At 32.7% G+C, this 19,805-nt stretch overlaps 2 protein-coding genes across 2 annotated transcripts; both read right to left on the bottom strand.

Annotated features, from left to right (window-relative positions):
- Positions 1 to 464: 464 nt before the first annotated feature.
- On the bottom strand, positions 465 to 3,597 carry LOC128215167 (guanylate-binding protein 2-like). The gene is made up of 5 exons (XM_052921910.1): positions 3,347 to 3,597; positions 2,733 to 3,013; positions 2,274 to 2,489; positions 1,973 to 2,054; positions 465 to 1,710 (listed from the first exon to the last, which is right to left on the bottom strand). The coding sequence occupies exons 1-5, from the start codon at positions 3,459 to 3,461 to the stop codon at positions 1,274 to 1,276; spliced, it is 1,131 nt and encodes a 376-aa protein (XP_052777870.1). The 5' UTR covers positions 3,462 to 3,597; the 3' UTR covers positions 465 to 1,273.
- Positions 3,598 to 4,274: 677 nt separating this feature from the next.
- LOC128228191 (guanylate-binding protein 1-like) lies at positions 4,275 to 11,369 on the bottom strand. Its single transcript, XM_052939358.1, has 7 exons — positions 11,286 to 11,369; positions 8,895 to 8,954; positions 7,245 to 7,286; positions 6,968 to 7,000; positions 6,515 to 6,714; positions 5,417 to 5,556; positions 4,275 to 4,388 (listed from the first exon to the last, which is right to left on the bottom strand). The coding sequence occupies exons 2-7, from the start codon at positions 8,936 to 8,938 to the stop codon at positions 4,275 to 4,277; spliced, it is 573 nt and encodes a 190-aa protein (XP_052795318.1). The 5' UTR covers positions 8,939 to 8,954; positions 11,286 to 11,369.
- Positions 11,370 to 19,805: the final 8,436 nt, after the last annotated feature.

Raw genomic sequence — 19,805 nt, forward strand, 5'->3', positions numbered from 1 at the left:
TATGAACACTTATATAGGGTGAAAAACATTGATATGTTTGACCTATCTATCGCGATGAATATTGACACAGCTAACGCATCTGTATGCATTGAGCTAAACGCACAAATGTAAAACTATCTAGACATATAGGGTCTCAGCTTCTTATATTTTGATGTTTACTAGAATTATACCTATGTTTCAGTAAAACACATAATGACGCGAAGCTTTATTTCTTTGATAACTTTGTATTATTTATAAATATCGTAAATATAAAATCTGGAAAAATATGTGTCAGTAATGTTTGAATCTATAAAATTAATTATAGCCATTTCCAACCTTTTTTTGTTAATATAAAACATTTAAGACAAATAGAGTAAGAACGATTATTTTCTTGTAAGTAATAAACAATCACAATACACAATATGAGCATGTAATTAGATTGCATTTATGCATCATTTTACATTTGTTTACGAAAAGACAGTTCGTAAGAATAAAAATAAAACATTTATTTATATCATGTTTTAACTTTTCTTAAAGAAAAGCAAATGTGTCATCTTGGCAAACAAGAAAGAAAGAAGGATAATAAACTAGCATATATCTGAGTACAGCAATACATGTTCAAAGATCAGGACTTTAGAATACCATTATGCGGTACTGTATTGCAACAAAACGCACATTATTTTGCGACAAATGAACATACCGTTTTGCCCATTCACCATTTTGCTATTTAAAAGCATATCGTTTTCGCACACGAACCGTTATGTTTGCTACAAAAGCACACATTGTTTGGTACGTACTGTTTTGCAGATTTCCATTTGCTAAAAATGCACACAAATAAGCGCATACCATTTTGCTAAAAAAACATACCATTTTGTACGTTTTCCTACAACAATATCCTCATATTTAAAATATATGGCACATTGTTACCAACTTCCATTGAAATTGAAACACAATACAAATTCACGCAATCATTTAAAGACTATCTTTTAAACATTAAAAAGCATTTATATGATGCTTACAAGTGTCACAAATATAACGTACTGGATAAGAAATATACCTTTATAAATTTACGCACATTGGAAAGTAATACGTGCACCCATAGTCGACTGTTTTGTCAAATAGTTTTAGCATCACTCTTAATAGTTCTAAAATGTATATAAGTATCAAGTATATACTCTTGTTTGATAAATCCGTATTTAGTCTAAGAAGAAATTAAGTGTCAACATTTGTTTGTGAAACATATTCATATTCTTGAGATATATGATTATGATATATTTCTGAGTGTCTTGTGTTTTTAAATTATTTGACATTCTGGATTTGCATGGGCTTTTTTCAATCCATATCCCTTACTTTTCAATTTCAAATTTTCTTGCCGTTTAGCCTCTCGAGGGTTGAACGGTATATCCTCCGAGGGGATCAATTTCTGATTTTTCGCGAATTTCGCCTGTTTGTAAATATTATCCCAGATGTCGCACTCTGCTACAAGTTTCTTATAGTATATGTCGTCTTCTGATAACTCTGCTTTAGCCTGCTCTATTTCTTGTGTCTTCATTTTCAGGTTCTCAAGATATTGTGATCCAATACTCTTTCGTCCATCACTTTCCAACTTTTCAAATGACTCCAGTGCCTTCTTTTCAACTGACTGTTCCCCTTCTGTAACATCTGCAAACTTCCTTAGCATCGGGACTGAACTAGATGAAAGGCGATGCAACTGACATTCTGATTCTGCATCTGGAAAATGACAGTTTGATATACTAGTATAAACCCTCGTTTCAAAGATATCATTCAAGTTCAACGCTGCATTACCCTTTATTTAATGCAAAACCGATCGTATCATGCTCCAAATCGTAGAAGTAAATAACGAATGTCACAAATAACGTATAAAAAAGGTTTTCTTCTTTTTCGTATGTTTCGCTTTTTATCGTATCTGTACTCATAATCGTATTTTCAATGAAACCTGTAATATCCTACATTATAATTCTAAAAATCGTACCAAGTTTGTCCTTAACCATTTCGTAAACAAGTTGCTCTTCTTCGACCTTTGTATCCATATATTCCTGCAAGGCAGCTTTGGTCTGAAATTATGACAGTGTTATATGGTATCAGTTCGCTTTACATTTGAGTAAAATTTGTAAATATTATAAGAAACTCTTTAGCATTAATAACACAATTTGTAAATATGTTCTTTATAAAGATAACAGTCAGCGTTTGGAAACTTTACATGTATTGAAAAAGAAGTCATACGCTTTATGAGAATATTAGATTCCGCACTTCAAAAATGTTCATATAATTACCATTGGTCCAAGGTAATATTCTTGCTCTATGAATTTATCAGCAAGCGTTTTAATGTCTTCCATATATTCGCTGTAACCACGCACATGAGCATACTTCTTCTCTCTGATATTCTGTTGAATTTTCATGTCGAGCTGTTTTAAAGACCTTCTACACCTGTCAAGGGAGTCTCTCTCTACATATGACTTGAATCGTTTCAAATTATCTTCGAAACATTCCTGAAATAATAAGTGAAAAATATGTTTAAATTGAAAAAAAATATAAGATTTGTTTATCTTGTACTTATTTCTCAACACACGCTTTCTGAGTAAGATGCAAATATCGCATTAGCCAAAACACAATCTTGGTCTTAGTCAGTTTTCTGCAAAATTAAGCCAACCAAACTCACTCAGCAACCCATTTAATTTCTAGAATTTATGCGATACTAGTTTAAATGTACCCAAATACGAATGCATACTAACGGCTGTTTTTCTGTGAAATATATCTCCATCATCAACAACAACAATATCCTTTAATATCTTCATAGCTTCGTCCATGCAATCAGTGTGATATTTCTCAAGCCCTCTCTCATTTGGCATGATTTTGTTTATCCTCTTTTTCATTTCTTCTTTGTAGCATTCCGACGCTTTCATCACTGCAAACTGATTTTCCTCGTCAGCCATCCTTTTCATAGCATCGTTTATACACGGTGCCATGTTTTTCTTCACGGAATTGATGTAGCATATAATCATCGTTTTCAGCACTAGATATAGAAAAAATACATATGTAAATATTGTAGATTTTCTTTATTCAATAAAGTGCTGATTCATCTTAATATTTGGTAATGTAAAAAACTAGTTCAATAACCAGGCACAAATTTTATCAACTGTTCTTCGAAAAAACAAATCTGTATCAACATCTTATATGAGTCAACAAGATGGGTTTTTTATTCCATTACGAGAACTTTTAACCTACACTGATAAATAACATGGCAAATATATTTCAACTAACGGCTATAGAACATATTAAATGAAACAAGACCTTGATAGCTTTAAAGCTTTTTATATCTTCGAATGCCAATTTATTAGATACATACTTCTTCCGTTTACAGGCTTTCCTGATTTAAGTTTCATCGGGCTACATTGGCAAAGGTATTGGTGCAAGTCGTTTAAACGTTGCAAAAACCCTTGGGCAATCTGAAAATCCGGCATTGAATCTAGATTTTCGGGCTTTGTGCATGGGATAGGGAAGGCAAAGCATGTCCTATTCTTGAAATATCTTCGAATAAGTTGCCTTGGTTCGTTGAAATTCCTTAAAATGTCCGATTCCCCAGCCTTGTACACTAGACGTTTTTCAAGGAATTTATCAGCAGATGTATCAAAATTTAAATTGCAATCTCGTAAAACGAGAACTAAATTTGGAAAGAAGAAATCGAGAAAACTGTCGTCCTCACTTGAATCTCTTGCAACCGTCACGTTAGAATGAACCACCTTCAGAAATCTGTATATATCAATAGCCATTAATGCATTATGTAAATAATATAGATGTTCATTATTTTAGTATAAGGTCGTCCTTTCGTCTGTATTTGCATCTGTCAAACGAACTTACAAACACTGCCATGACTAAGTTTTATGCTTTGAGTAAATGTTTTTGTTTTATTTTCTCGTTAACTTTATAGCATTTTTCAGGCGTACAAATCGGTCGGCTGCTTCTAATTAGCACATTAAAAATGGCAAAATACAAATTGTGCAGGCCTTGAAGCAAATCATTCCGCAAAATAATACAACACAAACAACAACAGTATTTGGCAAACGCCCGACAAAAAATGTTATAATCCAATAAAGGTTGATTTTTGTTAGCCATCGAAGTTCAAAATTGCTCGTTGTATAAAACTCAATTGTCAAAACGTTGGTATTTTATTTAAACGCCAAACACATGTCAAATTAATATTTCATCCTCCTTTTGTTCCTAGGTAAAAAGTTAATTTGGAAACAACAACGTTACCTGTGATAATTTGAAACCTCTTACCTGAATTTGCTGATGTGTGATGCATCAAAGACCCCTTTTGTGTTGTAAACAAGTGCATTACAAAGAAGCGTTGCAATAAGGAATATCCAAGTGTCTTCTTGAATTTCAACCTGAAATCACAGTGGATAATTTATATAAATGGCAACGAATGCAACCTGAGGGTTTAAAGGAAATTTGAACAATTAATTGCTTATTGATTGCGTCAAAGTTAAATAACAATGTACAGGCTATTTATGTGCAGTTTAAGTAAAACAACAACTTGTTATAACTTTATATAGGAATAATTCATTCTGATGAAACACTTGAAGATCTTCTGACAAACAAAGCAATTCATCTGTAGCGGTACATGCACATGGTTATCAATAATCAATTAATATCAGAACAGAACAGAACAGAACTTTTATTAGGCATAAACATTAACATGTTCGTAGCCAAATGCATATATATACATTCACGGCGGTAATATAAAACAGTATTGACATTAATATTGTATGAGAAGAGCATAAATTCAAGAACAAATATAAATATAGCTATTCAAATACTAATAAGCAATAATTAAATTAAATTAAAGCACTTTTGCGCTTTTCAGTGGCAATATAAACAAATTTAGCAAGTTTCCTTAATAATGCTGCATTTTCAGAACTAAACAAATTACATAGTTTTTTTTCTTGGTTGGCCAATGACAATAATATCGTGGTAAGCACATTTGTCTACTATCTTTATAAAATGGACATACAAGAATAAAATGATATTCATCTTCAATCATATTCATATTGCAATATATGCATTTTCTATCATATCTTGGTATATTTCTATATCTGCCTTCTTCTATAGCTAACTTGTGTGCTGAACATCGCACTCTTCTTAGAGATACTCTATGGTTAACATTAGTGACACTATCGAGATATTTTTCATAACAAAATCTTGTTTTTATATCTTTATAAGTACAAAGTTTGGACGAATTATTTAAAGTCGCATACCATTTCTGCATGTGCTGATTATATAATCTTTCATTAACATTTGGCAGCTGTAATTTAGTGACTTACATATTATCCCATAGGTAGTTAAATCAGTCGTAGTCTATGTTTAAAGCTTGACGGATATAAAACATTATTGTATTTAAATTAATCAAGCAAACCTTCTCTGGATCATCTATGCCCTCCGTATCGAGAAAAACAATGACCTTCCCTTCCTGAGTAGGATGAGGTCTGCACATTATCCATATTCCTTGCGTCTGTGCGTTGGCTGAGTGCCCAACAGTGAAAGCCTTTCCTGGAACTAAAATAAACTTTCATCTTATCCATAAATATTAACGAGATAAATATTTTTTTTCCGATTTCATTTATCATCATTTTAAAGCGGACATTTTAATTGCTATGTTATTGTAATAATATCTCTTTTTAATAACTCTTTTTATGTATATTAATTGAGTTACTTTTTTACAATCGCATTCAGTCATCCGTTATGTGTAGGGGAAGGTTATTCGCGCTCACCAATTATTCTTGGGTTTCTTTGCGGGCTTGGGCGTATGCAAGTTGTGAGGGATTTTTCTACATTATACCAACTAATGGATAACATATTATATAATCACAATGATTTTTCAAAATGTAATTAAATATCATATAATTAAACATGAAATAACCATATTCAGCCACAATCGTTTCTTCAACAATGCTCGCGATCACAATACAAACATTTCTGGTCTCCTCTTATATGCAATAGCTATCATAATTGAAGTTCAATACATTCTGAACATAACAAATACAATAAAATTTTCAAACAATGTTCTTTGTGTTAATGACTGACAGTTCCTTTATTAACTGTTTCATTTCGAACAATGTCTAAAGCAATAACTATGTGTTTTAGATATTATATTCAATTGAAACAGCAAAATTGGGGTAAATGCATATCAAATGAGAAACATCCGACTCGATTGACTTGTTTTAGTAGTTTTCACTGAACCTTTTATGTATGTGACCTCTCAAATACGAAAAATGGAGTGGTTTCACGTCCGGATTTTTTTGCAAACCTATATTTTCACTTTATGCATTAGACAGCTAGGTCATAAGAACTTGCCACACCACATTGAGGCAAGACTAACTACATTCCTTAGGAATTGAAAATACCATTTCTTTTTAAATATAGGAATGGGTAATTGGGACTTACCACCACTTTTAACATGTCTGCACAACTAGGTTTAATCTATTAAACAAACTATTAAATAATTTGAGCTTACGGCCGCACTTCTGTACAAGGCGACTTAGAAGGAACGATTTTCCAGTCCTCAGACATCCAGCTACAGCTATGACACACAATGGCTCCTCAATTTGGCTAAGTTCCTCGAGGGTATCATGGTTGTAAGACAGTGCGTTTCCTTCACCATCATCGTGTTTGACGATTAGTGGTAATGGTCTCTCGAACAGTGAGAGTTTGTACCTAGAATGATTTGTTGCCATGTTGGCATTTTGTTATGCATATTCTGATAGCGTACGTGTATCTATCATTAAGTCAGTCGATTACTACCATTTCAAATACGTTTTTGATAAATTAATGTGAATCGCTTAATTGCAATATATATATATATATATATATATAAAGAGTACATATCGAACCAGTAGATTTATTCGGAGAAATTGAATCAAAGTGTTTTTTTTCGAAAATCTTCTTAGTTTCATAGTTAAAAACTTACTTGTCTGCAAGTTTTACATTTACAGCGTTGGCACTGAAAACACATAAAAGGAGGGGATCGAATTCATGCTAGAATCAAAATGTACTAGTACGTAATTTTAAAAACATGCTTATGCCAAATTTAGAACTGGCGTGAATGTTTTATCAAATACAGACTAGATATTTTTACACTTCTTTTCAATCACAGAGCAATGATAAATATTTAAAATACTAATTGTTTAAACATCGCGTCGGTATGCATTGTCCATTATGTCAAATATCATTTTTAAGCAACATACCCGGCCTTTCTATTAGCATGTGCCTGAGGAACCGGAGCGTTGCTAAAATGTTAGACGGAAAATTAATTAGCACGGTCATGAAGCAATCACATTTAATTTAGTCAAACACTTATTATTACTCCCTTTATGACAAGAGTTTATTAATTGAAGAGCATTTCACACGCTTCCAATACTCGACACTGAATGTCAATAATAGTTTGCTTTGCTCGAAAATGGAATGAGGGGTACACACTACAGATTATTAAAAAATACGTGAATATGTTTGAGTAACTATGAGTTAAAACATGCAATACATTATGTACGAGTACATGAAACACAATGAGGCTATGATAGGGATGTGCATCGGTTAGCATCAGAGCTCTTGAAACGACGTGTAAATAGGGAAACCTCGTATAAGGCCGAAATCAAGGTGAACTGGCGTTTATTGATTACACTTATTTGTAGCTAGACTCGGCTTTGTACTATACAACTGTTTTTTTTACAACAAAACACTTAGTTTGGTTGCGTAAGGTAGGTTTTGGGGTGCTTTGTATTAAGTTTCTGTCCAAAAGCGAAAACTGGTGACAGAAAGTACATTTTTGTTCAAATGAATGTTTTATATTAACATTGTAATGTTGACAACTATCGCTGCCGTGTTGACAAATTCATATGTAACCCTAAATTTATATAGTGTAACACATCACAAGTCGATGTGAGATACGATGAAATAAAGGCGTACGTGAACATGTACCCACTTATTATTCAAACATTTGGAGATCCACTCTACGCCAATTGAACTTTACATACTAGTGATAAGATAGCAGAAGTAGGATAAAAATAGCTTGCACTTTGTATATGAAACTATTTGTCAACGATTAAATGATTTACGTAATAGTTAGATGTCATGGCGTAAATACTTAATGATTAAAAATTCGGCGTAGTGAGCGTAGCGAACGAGTCTTTCTTAATCATTAAGAAATTACTTCAGCTCATCTAACTGCCTTAGAATACAACCTTATTGGTTGATACACTGACAACGCAAAATCTGACGCAGGGAGTGTGTATCTGATAAGTGGCAGTAGGCTGACGTTTAACCACTCGCGAAAGATGAAATTCTTAATGATTTAGTCTAGTACTTAATGATTGCCTACCTGCAATTTCATTGGCTTAAATTGTTGTATTCTAAATGCCGTTAAGTGCAGTGTAAGGGAAATGTCGAGTACGAGAAGCAGTGTGAGTTTTCATTATTAATTTAAATAAAATATACCACAATTATTTATTTTTTTTAATTTACCGTGAAGGATGAATACATATATCGAAAACAATGGTAATGATCAAGAATTCTGTGGGGGGGGGGGGGTATGAAAGATAGGTGCATAAAACACGGTATTTCTGTCTAAGTTGATCACTGTAAATATTTTGGCACTCACCAATCATTTAGTATGTGTGCTTTTTCAGCTATTAAATACATGGTTACAATCTTGTAATCAGTAATTTAATGTCACTTAAAATAAGTCTACTAACAACACTACAACAAAATCGAGGTTAACGTTTTAATAGACACTCAAATATGGCATAAGCTAATGGTAGTGGTTAAATGAAAAATGAATGCAGTAAGTTACTGTCTATTCAACACTCAAATATTTCAGCAATGAATAACGTTTACAGTACCCTCCTCCCTCTTCAAACAGCCTTCGTCTCTCATTAAAATCCATGATGAGCCGTGTTCACCTTAAACAAATATATGAATTTCTAATATTAAAAGTATCGATACCAGAAAAACATGTTACAAATGACAGTATATATAGCTGGGTAGATAGTAGTGTTCTACTATAAAAACAGTGAGTGTTTCATAAATAAGCCAATACCATAAATATAACGCATACTTACGCAGACTGAGCAAGATGTTAACTTTAAGGGTTTCTGTTTACAAACTTAAAACAAAGATGTCACTTTGCATTCGTTCCTCTTACAGCCCAAACATTTATCGAAGCTCCTAGGCGTTTACGTAATTGATTTATAAAGTTATATTTTACTGACCGTTCCCAGGCGGTACCTAACAATTCTTGATAAACATACCTAGTATTTTATATATATTATGTATGCACTGTGCTGTTTGTGGAGTTTTGTGCTGTTCTTCTATGTTATTTGTTTGTGATTTTATGTTATATGTCTTTGGCGTTTACCAAGTGCCATTAAACCGGGTTAATGTTTAAACTTTTTGCTACTGAGCTTGTTTCTGTAGCTTTTTTGCATAAATATTTATACTGCCAAATACTACATTTTTACTATGAATGAAAAACGACGAATAGATACGATTTTCTTTAAATGTTGCAAGATACCTCTATGAGACATTCATCTTCATTTGTGTCCCAAGTAATAACTGCAGACAGAAATACACACACTTTGCTTTAAGTATATCGTAAAGACCGCTCTTTGACAGTTATACACATGCCTACGGATGCGTTTTAATCTGATTAGAGTGGCATTGATATATGCGTACTCTATACATATAATATTGTTTAGTGCCGTGTGAACAGTTAATTCATTATTGCTCTATTATTGTACGTCTCATAAGCGCAATTTGGAGGAATACGAAAAATCCTGGACAAGTTTATTAGGTTTTTAATAATAAACACCAAAATATGAACAATCAATTTCACTTCAATCTGCAATATATGTAATTGAATCAAAGTAAATATTGAAAAAATACTATTGCATATAAGAAATTCTAAACCAATTATGGAACGGGAATTTTCATACGTTTTATCCTTCATTCAAACAATTAATATTTATATAAACAACTACAGAAACAAGCTCATAGCCAAAAGTGTAAACATCAGATTAGGGGCCTAGTAAATAGAAACGTTATAGAAAATAACTTAAAAGCAAAACCGAATCGGCATATTCTGAAAAAGTACAATTTCATAAATTTACCATGCTTTGATAATTAAAATAATTAAAATAATATAATATTGCCTCTATTTATAGATCGATATTTGAGATATCAACATTTTCTGAGTGTGTGATAATTTGGGATTTGAAAGGCATATCTATTTAGTATTATTATAAAGTTTGACCATTTGCGACCAAGAAAGAAACATATAAAGAATAGATCAATTTCTTGCATTGTATCGGAATATATTAACACTTTCTAAGTACCCTCGGTGAAACCTGCTTGTTATTTTTCACGAACGTCCAAAGAGCTCACATTCAAGTGTCATATTCTAACATTTTATCAATACAAAAATATCCCAAGTGTGCGGCTTGAACCACTGACCCCTGAAATGTGCACTTCTTTGTTGATTTATCACTTACTACAATCATAAAACGATCACAAAGTAATTTAAACAGTCGTGTTCAAAAGAAGCATGTTTATCTAAGAGAGCTGCGTTTTTAATACGATGAGCGTTTACTGAGTAGCCAGTTATCTTAAGGGTGAATGTTCTGAATGGCCATAAAATCAACAAACAATCAAATGGAATAAAAAGTAAATTAGTTTTTGCGAAATCAGTTCATTTTTAAATTAGTTTTCAAAATATTTGTACTTCATAAACAAAAAAGAATTTGCCAAACATAATTTGTAACAGTGCTAACATATTCTACATCATCGAGGGAAATATTCTAAACACACGTTGAAACAATGAAAACGATATACAAGCTGCTTTTTAAAATGGTCCACGTTATAGGTAAGAGCAGGCTCGTACAAAACAAAACGGTACCGACATTAACAAAATCACCAGAAAGCGATGAATGCGAGAGCTTTTCAGCCTTCTGGTACACAAAAAAGGAAAACAAGAGTGCAAACCAATTTTCAGACCATCTGCAGGGTAGTTACAATAACAAGTATAAGTTGTGTTTCTCTTTTTAAACTTAACATGCGCGGTTTACTCCATATGTCAATTGAAAAAAATCATTTAAGTTGTATACATAATAACAATGGTTTTGAAATGTGTTAAAAATAGCTCCAGGAAATATTTTATTGTAAGTCAAAATAAACATAAACTTACATTATTTCAATTATTCAAACAGTCAGTGGAAATTTAACAAAAGTGTGCTTACCTGTTCTTTTTAAGGACAGTTTTCAAATGTTATCCATGCTGCATGCACATCTCTTAAAATCTTTCAGAATTGGCGACACGCTGGATAATAACGTCATGATATGTTAAACTTTGTTTCATTCACTATCATTTTTCCATGAAACGGATAACAAATCAAGACCCTTAAGGTTCAATTTCAATACGAGGAAAAATGATATAACGTAAAGATTGTGACTGAAATGTTAACACACATTGGCTGCAAAACCACCATGAAGGCAAAGGACAATCTGATTATCCTGTTTGATACGTGCGAGATGTTAACAATAACATTTCATACTGCTTTTCAAAATACGAGAAATAACTTGCAGAATTTATGTGAAATACTACATAAACAAGCTTAGTAGCAGTAAGTTAAGACATTAATTCATTTAATGGTACACGGTAAACGCCAAAGACAAAGAACCCACGTCCTTATTATTTTTTAATGTTATTCCTCTTTAGGCACACTCAATGTTAAACTCCTGGCAATTGAATAGATTTGAGTTCAACTTTTTTTAATTTGGTTGGTATAAATATATATATATATATATATATATCCGAAAGTATACGTGTTCAGCTAAATACATCTTGGCAGAATATGGACGTTGATATATAAACTAAAAATTATTGCCCTCTCAAATTTAAAAAGATAAATAAATAGTGATTTATAGTTAAACATATTTCTCATGGTATTTTAAAGGGCTGTCTCACGTATAATAAAGTAGCGAAAGAGAAGAAAATTGTCAAAAACTGACATAAACTTGGCATCGATGTGTAATATGCATTGAAACATACTAACTGAAGTATTACATAATTTGCAATTTATTTAAGTTTAGCAGTTATTTCGTATTTTTCCATTAAAAAAGATTACTGGGTATGTCTACCAGGTAGAATGCATTACTTGATTGCGTGATTGGCTAGTCTGTGTTATCACGTGATATCACCGAGGTAGGTGTATAGCTTAAACATATATGATATCGTGAATCATTGTTATGAACTCAGATAAGCCGGTATGGATTAACTTCCGCCAGTAGATAGAAATGTCACGGTCGCGAGTTTCCATAGGTAGAGTTCACAATCTACTCGACCCGTTTATTCAGCATTTTCTGATCTAAGGTGACCTAAATGCTGTTGAATATGTCAAACCGGTCATTTTTTTCTTTATTCCGTATTATTTAAAATAAAGTGCACATACCAAGCTATAAGTTGTACTAATCAAAGCAAAGTTTGATGTATCCACTTGGTTATTTGAGAGGTAAAAAGGTGGATCGTTATGAATTGTTCACATGTACAAGTGTCAAGAGTCTATTACCTTTTCAATATGACATATCATGTCGAAGTTGTTACCCATGCATATAAAATGCAGTAATCAAGGGGATTTATAGAGTACTCGCATCAAAAAAATGGGTCGTGGTAAGCTTTAACACAAATATTAATTTCAAGTAAAACTATTGTACATATAAATAAAACCTTCGTGATCAATGCAGTTTTGTAGAATATTTCATGAACAAAATTTGCTTATTTTCATCGTTTTATATTTTGCAATGTAGACTCATGTTATGTGTACAAATGAATTTATAGGAAGTAGCACTCGAAGTATTTGAATGCTGTATTTTAAAAATTACAACATTGACCATTTAGCGTGACTGTGCTTTTGTCCTTGCCAATTGTTGATTTTTTTTAACAAAGTGTATTGATTAAAATCGTTTGCATACAAACGCAGACGTGCTGTGGCGCACTCTGCCCATTTTGTTTACCAGACACCAACATATCAAAAACATCACATATCTTTCTAAATGTATTGGATGTAATCAAACTTACATTAAGTTTACGAAATTACAGATTAGCTGCGTGTCCTCATTTTGATTAAATGAATATCTTCAAGTGTTTACTCGGTGTCGCAATCTACCTATACTAGCAGTCAAGGACAGCTCTAGTTTAGTTTGTCCCTGGTATAATAGCATACCGCTACGCGGATTCTACTTAAAAGGTTAAATTTAAGATGATATTTTGACAGAAATGTCTTTATAAGGATTCCAATGTGGTGCATAATAGGTTTTTGTAATAATTCAACTTTAACTTTCCCTTCAAAAACTCGATCGCAAACTTGATCTTACTGTGCATACATTAAAAACAGAACATATGTTCATAACTGTTTCATAATTATTACTTTTTATCCAAAATACCATAATATTCCGACTTCTAAAGTTATCATTTACAAATAGTTTACCTTCGTATATGACTTTTTAGAAGAAAAAAATACCCTAATGAGTTTATATTATTGCCCACCATTAAAGATACCTGGTCATTAAAAGGCTTGGTTATTTTAATTATTTACATGATTGTTTATTTTATACAAGCTTGATGTCTTAGAAATTAAAGTTAATTTGACATGTTTTCACCTTTCTTTAAGGATTTTTCTCGTAAGATAAAAAGATTGTGTATGCTGCTGAATATAAAAAAGAAATATATATATACATGTATTAGTGAAACTAAGCTTATCTTTATTTCTAACACACGTGGTGATATTCGTATTATATTCAATTAATTAATTAAAAAACGACCATACTGCACAAAATTAGCAGATTTTACTATTTATTTCCCGTGTTCAAGACATATGTTGGTAAGCTCATCAAAGGCACGTAAACTAACAACTGAACTCGATAGATAGAGTTGTGTATGTTATATGACGATAAGTGACAGTATTTCCCTCGTTCCAGACATATGTTGGTAAGTTCATCAAAGGCACGTAAACTAACAACTGAACTCGATAGATAGAGTTGTGTATGTTATATGACGATAAGTGACAGTATTTCCCTCGTTCCAGACATATGTTGGTAAGCTCATCAAAGGCACGTAAACTAACAACTGAACTCGATAGATAGAGTTGTGTATGTTATATGACGATTAGTGACAGTATTTCCCTCGTTCCAGACATATGTTGGTAAGCTCGTTGAAGTGGATGTGTTTATTGAGAAATAATATAAAATATATGACTATATTATACTATTTATTGAACTTCCCTTATATATTTGAAATAGTTTGTCTCTTTCTCACTTATCAGCTGAAGGCACTTAGTGACAGTCATCCGGATATTTGTGTGGGTGAAGATGCTTAAGAGAACCAAACGACATACAGATTTAGCTGAATGCAAAATGTCTGCCTGGATGTATTGTGTGAAAAGAACCTAATTAAAATGTTGAAGTACATGTATCGGTTATAATTCATGTTTAATGTAAAAACATACTTACAATGGTTCTGCAATGCTACATATTATATCTCATTGAAGTAGATTACGAGAAAAAGTAAAATTGATATACACGCTTAGTAACTAAATGAAAATAGTCATATCGAACAGAGTATTTTTACTGAAATGGAACTTTACGGCGGGCATCTCGCGCGCCATCTTATATAATTCCTTTTCACGTCAGGACCGCCAAGTGGCCAAACTCATTTTATATCAACAGAATTTAATCTATAATATGATACAAAAGTATTTTGTTTGGAAGAGGGTTGCATTTGTACCATTTCAAACTTGAAATCCAGACTTTATAGGTTAAGATTCATGTAGTAAACGAAAAGTAGACGTATTCTTTTATTATGTTAATCAGGAACTATAATTGACTTAAATTTTATGAATGTAGCACGTCACGGAGGAATATACAATTAAAGCGCTGCATGCAGTAAAATATCCACTTTTGCAGATTGATTAGTAATTTTGGTCGATGGGGTAATGTTTTTTGTTTATCTTTGAAGTAATCTAATAAAGAGCACTCACAAAAATATGAGGTGAAGGAGAAAATCATGAGTCAACAAGTGAAGTGAAATGACATCATAGAGATTGATGTATGTTTAAAAGCACATATTGGTTTCGTGTCTATAAAGAAAGCCAGAAAATTGGCATTGTTTTCTTTGAATAAACCATTAAAAAGCGAATAATTAAAGGGGCTGTACCCGTATGATAAAATAGCGAAAAAAAGAAAATTGTCGAAAACTGACATAATCTTGACATCGATGTGTACAAAGCATTGAAGCTTACCACAAGTACCACATAGTTTACAATTTATTTAAGTTAAGCCATTATTTGGGTTTTTTCCATTAAAAAAGATTACTGGGTATGTTTACCAGGTAGAATTAATTCCTTATGCGTGATTGGCTAGTCGGTGTTATCACGTGATATTATCGAGGTAGGTGTATAGATTAGTTATGTCACCCAATTAGAGTAAGCCGTCGAAGCTCAGTGGGTACGACACTGGACTGCAATTTTGGCGACACGGGTTCGAACCCGGTCTCCGACACAAGTTTTTTTTTACATTTTGGTACTTTTTTATAATTATGATATCAAAGCGTAACACATTCTATTACATAATTGTCCTGAGATTCGTTACAGAAAAAAACGTTTTTTGGTGCCAATCTGGTGTACAGTCCCTTTAACGTCGATCAATAGAGGTAGATTGATGTGATATATAAGTATCTTTAGAATAATGACTATATGCAGTATGCAGAGTTTTTGTTTCAATTAACACATTAAAAATAATTTGCCAAAAGATTTAAAATGGCTAGACACAGGATTTTACAAGTGCGAGAAAACAGAAAATAGTAAAAAACTAACATAAGATTGACAAAGTTGAGTACAACGCATTGAATCTTACTGACGAATATTGCTTATATTCTTCTCGAATCGCGATACTGTAAAAACTGTCTCTTGTGAACAAATTCACACTTTTGTTACAATTCTTTTTTATCATTTTGGATATGGGTTATTTTCCTAATACCAAACTTACCTAGCCGTATTGGAGGTTGTCGTACCGTACACCGAACCGCCAAAGATAATCGTGGTAGGCCCTGGGTACCTTTACATACATGATAGTACCTCCTTTGAGGAAAGATGGAACGGTGCAGTTGTATTCACATTTGATTGTAAGTAGCTTTCCTTGACCACATCATAAACATCAACAGTTATAATTCAGTGTTAAAGTTATTTCATTTGATGTTAACATCATCTCGCAATTTTCTCTTTATTGATTTGTGTCCTAAAATCAGTATTAACACCATCTTTACCTGTCCTCCAGTCTTTGATCACTTTTAGTGCTTTGATTGGAGAACAGTAGCGAATATGTAGACAGCAAGGAGTTGGCATTAATAATATTGATTGAGAAACACGTCAACTCCATTATTCGCTTAGTAACACATTAATGCATTTCAATATAACTTGTCAAGTGCCTTTATCTTCATATTAAAACTTAACAGTTATATACCATAAAAACTCAACTGACGTGACAAGTTTTTCTGTAGCTTTTTGCATATATATCAATAACCCAGTAGTCAACGAGAAACTGCAGTCTCTATTTCACTTCGCGCACCTTCCTCTACCAAAGTAATGAATCAAGCACATAGTCTGCGAATGTTAATCACATCAAATGTAATTTTATGGATACCATATGTTCATTTCATGAATAAAACAATATTACAAAAGATATACTTGTAACACCTAATTTGTTTTATTACTTTTCAGAGATATAATAAAAGTTAAACGCTGCACTCCCTCATCAAATGCAATATCAGTTTATCATGCCCCTTACCCCAACCTCAAGTGTAAATAATGAATGTCATAACACATTTTTAATTAAGGCTTCCTTCTATTTCGTGCATTGCTTTTAATCGCATTGGTACACACCATCGTATTTTCATTAAAATATGATGCTATTCGGTTAATGGCCATAAATCATACCAATTTTGTCCTTAACCATTTTGTAGACAAGTTGTTCTTCTTCGACCTTTGCATCCATATATGCCTGCAAAGCGGCTCTAGTCTGTAAAGTAACACACATTAATGATAAACCATACACTCAAATCATTTATCGTAAGAATCATCAGAAATGCGTTAGCATAAATAACACATATTGTAAATATATTTAAAAAACAATGACAGTCACCACTTGTTTTCTAAAAGAATTAATTCGCTTATAAAATATTGGATTCTGCTCTTAGAAAATTATTGGAAATAATGTCCAATTATCTATTTACCTTTGATCCAAGGTAACGTTCTTGCTTTGTAAATTCATCAGTAAGAGTGTTGATGTCTGCTATGTATCCGCTGTAGCCGTCCACATGAGCATACTTCTTCTCTCTGATTTTCAGTTGATTTTTTTGTCGAGCTTTTCTACAGACCTTCTGCTTCTCGATCGACTTGAAACGTTTCAATTGATTTTCAAAACATTCCTGAAAGAATACGTATTCTGCGTTACATGAATCATACGCATTTGTTAAACACAATTTGTTCTATTATAGTTTTCTACCGAAAAAAGCCCACCAAATTTACTCTGCAATGTTAGTATTCAATTGGATCTTATGTCGTACTATTTATGCGGTACTAAAAACAAATGCATACAAGCTCACGGACGCTTTTCTGTGAAATAAGTCACTGTCATCTACAACAACAAGTTCCTTTAATTTATTGACAGCAATTTCCATGCAATCATTGTGATATCTCTCAAGCCCACTCTCATTTGGCATATGCTTGTTTATCCTCTTTTTCATTTCTTCTTGGTAGCATTCTGACGCTTTCCTTACTGCAAACTGATTTTCCTCGTCAGCCATTAGTTTAATAGCATCTTGTAAACACGGCGCTGTGTTTTCCTTCACGGAATTCATGTAGCTTATTATCATCGTTTTCAGCACTGGATAAAAACAAGCATTCGAAGAATAGTAATATATGTTTTTTTTAGATTTTCCTTGTGCGTTTTAGTTTTTGGTAATGTAAAAAGTGTTAAAAAAAGTTCATGAATTTTGGGCCTATTTCATTAAATATTTTCGAAAACAAAAATTGTTTCAACATCATATATAATACCAAGTTCATTTTGACCTCATACCCAGAATTAGCTTTAAACATTGGTATATAGCATAAACAAATAATTTTAGCAAAGACTAGACCTAAATCAATAATGAAACGGGACCCGTGTCCCTTAAAAGACAGCAATATACATTTGATCGGTATTTGAGTTGTTACATACTTCTGCCGTTTATGGGCTTTCCTGATTTGAGTTTCAACGGGCTACATTCGTTTGTGCAAGTCGTTTATCCGTTGCAAAAATTCTTGGTCAGTCTCATTATCCGGCATTGATTTTAGTTTTTCGGGCTTTGTGCATGGAATAGGGAGTGCAATGCATTTCCTTTTCTTGAAATATAGTTTAATAAGTCGCCTTGGTTCGTTGTACTCCGTGACACTGTCAGATTTCACAGTTTTGTAAACCAGCAGTTGTTCTGAGGCATCAAGGATGCCTTTTGTATTGAATACAAGGACATTGCACAGCAATGTGGCAATAAGGAATATCCAGGTGTCTTCTTTAATTTTAAACCTGCAAGCACATTGTATAATTGTGCAATGAATGCAACCTGTTTTTTTAGGAAATTTAAACTGTTGATTGCACATTAGCTGCATCAAAGTAAAATAACAATATGTGAATTTTTTCTATGCAGTTACTGGGAAAAAACAAATTCAATCAGAAACAATCATTCTTTTTAAGCACTTTATGATGTTTTGACAAACAAGAATCTCAACCCGTGGCGGTGCACATGATTATTTCTAATCAATTAATATATGCCGTCTATTCGGTTTAATGCTTTGCTTTGGATATTATACATTGATGTATTTTAAAACAAATCAAGCAAACTTTTTTGGATCACCGATTCCCTCCGTATCGAGAAAAACAATGACCTTCCCTTCTTGAGTTGGGTGCGGTCTACACATGATCCATATTCTTTTCGTCTGAGCGTTAACTGGGTGCCCAACAGTGAAACATTTGCCTGAAGCTAAATATAACTAACCTAATCCAAAAATATAAACGAGATAAATGACCCGATAAAACTTTATGTCAAGTAATACCGGACATCATTTTTTGATATGTCATTGAAATATATATATAACACTGCCAAAATAGCCGTTAAATTATGTCCCTTAGGTAACAGACGTTCGACTTGATCGTTTTCTAGTGTTTTTCGCTGAACCTCTTATGTGTGTGACCGTAATATATACACTGGTTTGAAGAGCAGATTTTAATTGCAACCGGTTATGTTCACTCAAAAATCTTAAATTAATTAATACAATAATACTTGCACTTCTTAGGAATTTTTAACTACTTATTCATCTTATAAACTATTAACTACTAAACACAATGTGTAGTTTTAACTTACCAACACTTCAAAACTAGAAATGCTTATCGAAGTTTCTGTCAATCCAATTGACTAAGTAATTTTAACTTACGGCCACACTTCTGTACAAGGCGACTAAGTAGGTACGATTTTCCAGTCCTCAGACATCCAGCTACAGCTATGACACATAATGGCTCCTCAATTTGGCTAAGTTCCTCAAGGGTATCATGATTGTAAGACAGTGCGTTTCCTTCACCATCATCGTTTTTGACGATTAGTGGTAATGGTCTCTCGAACAATGAGAGTTTGTACCTAGAATGGCATGTTGCGATGATGGCATATCGTTATTCGT

This window comes from Mya arenaria, chromosome 1 (genome assembly GCF_026914265.1).
Source record: "Mya arenaria isolate MELC-2E11 chromosome 1, ASM2691426v1".
NCBI lineage: Eukaryota > Metazoa > Mollusca > Bivalvia > Myida > Myidae > Mya > Mya arenaria.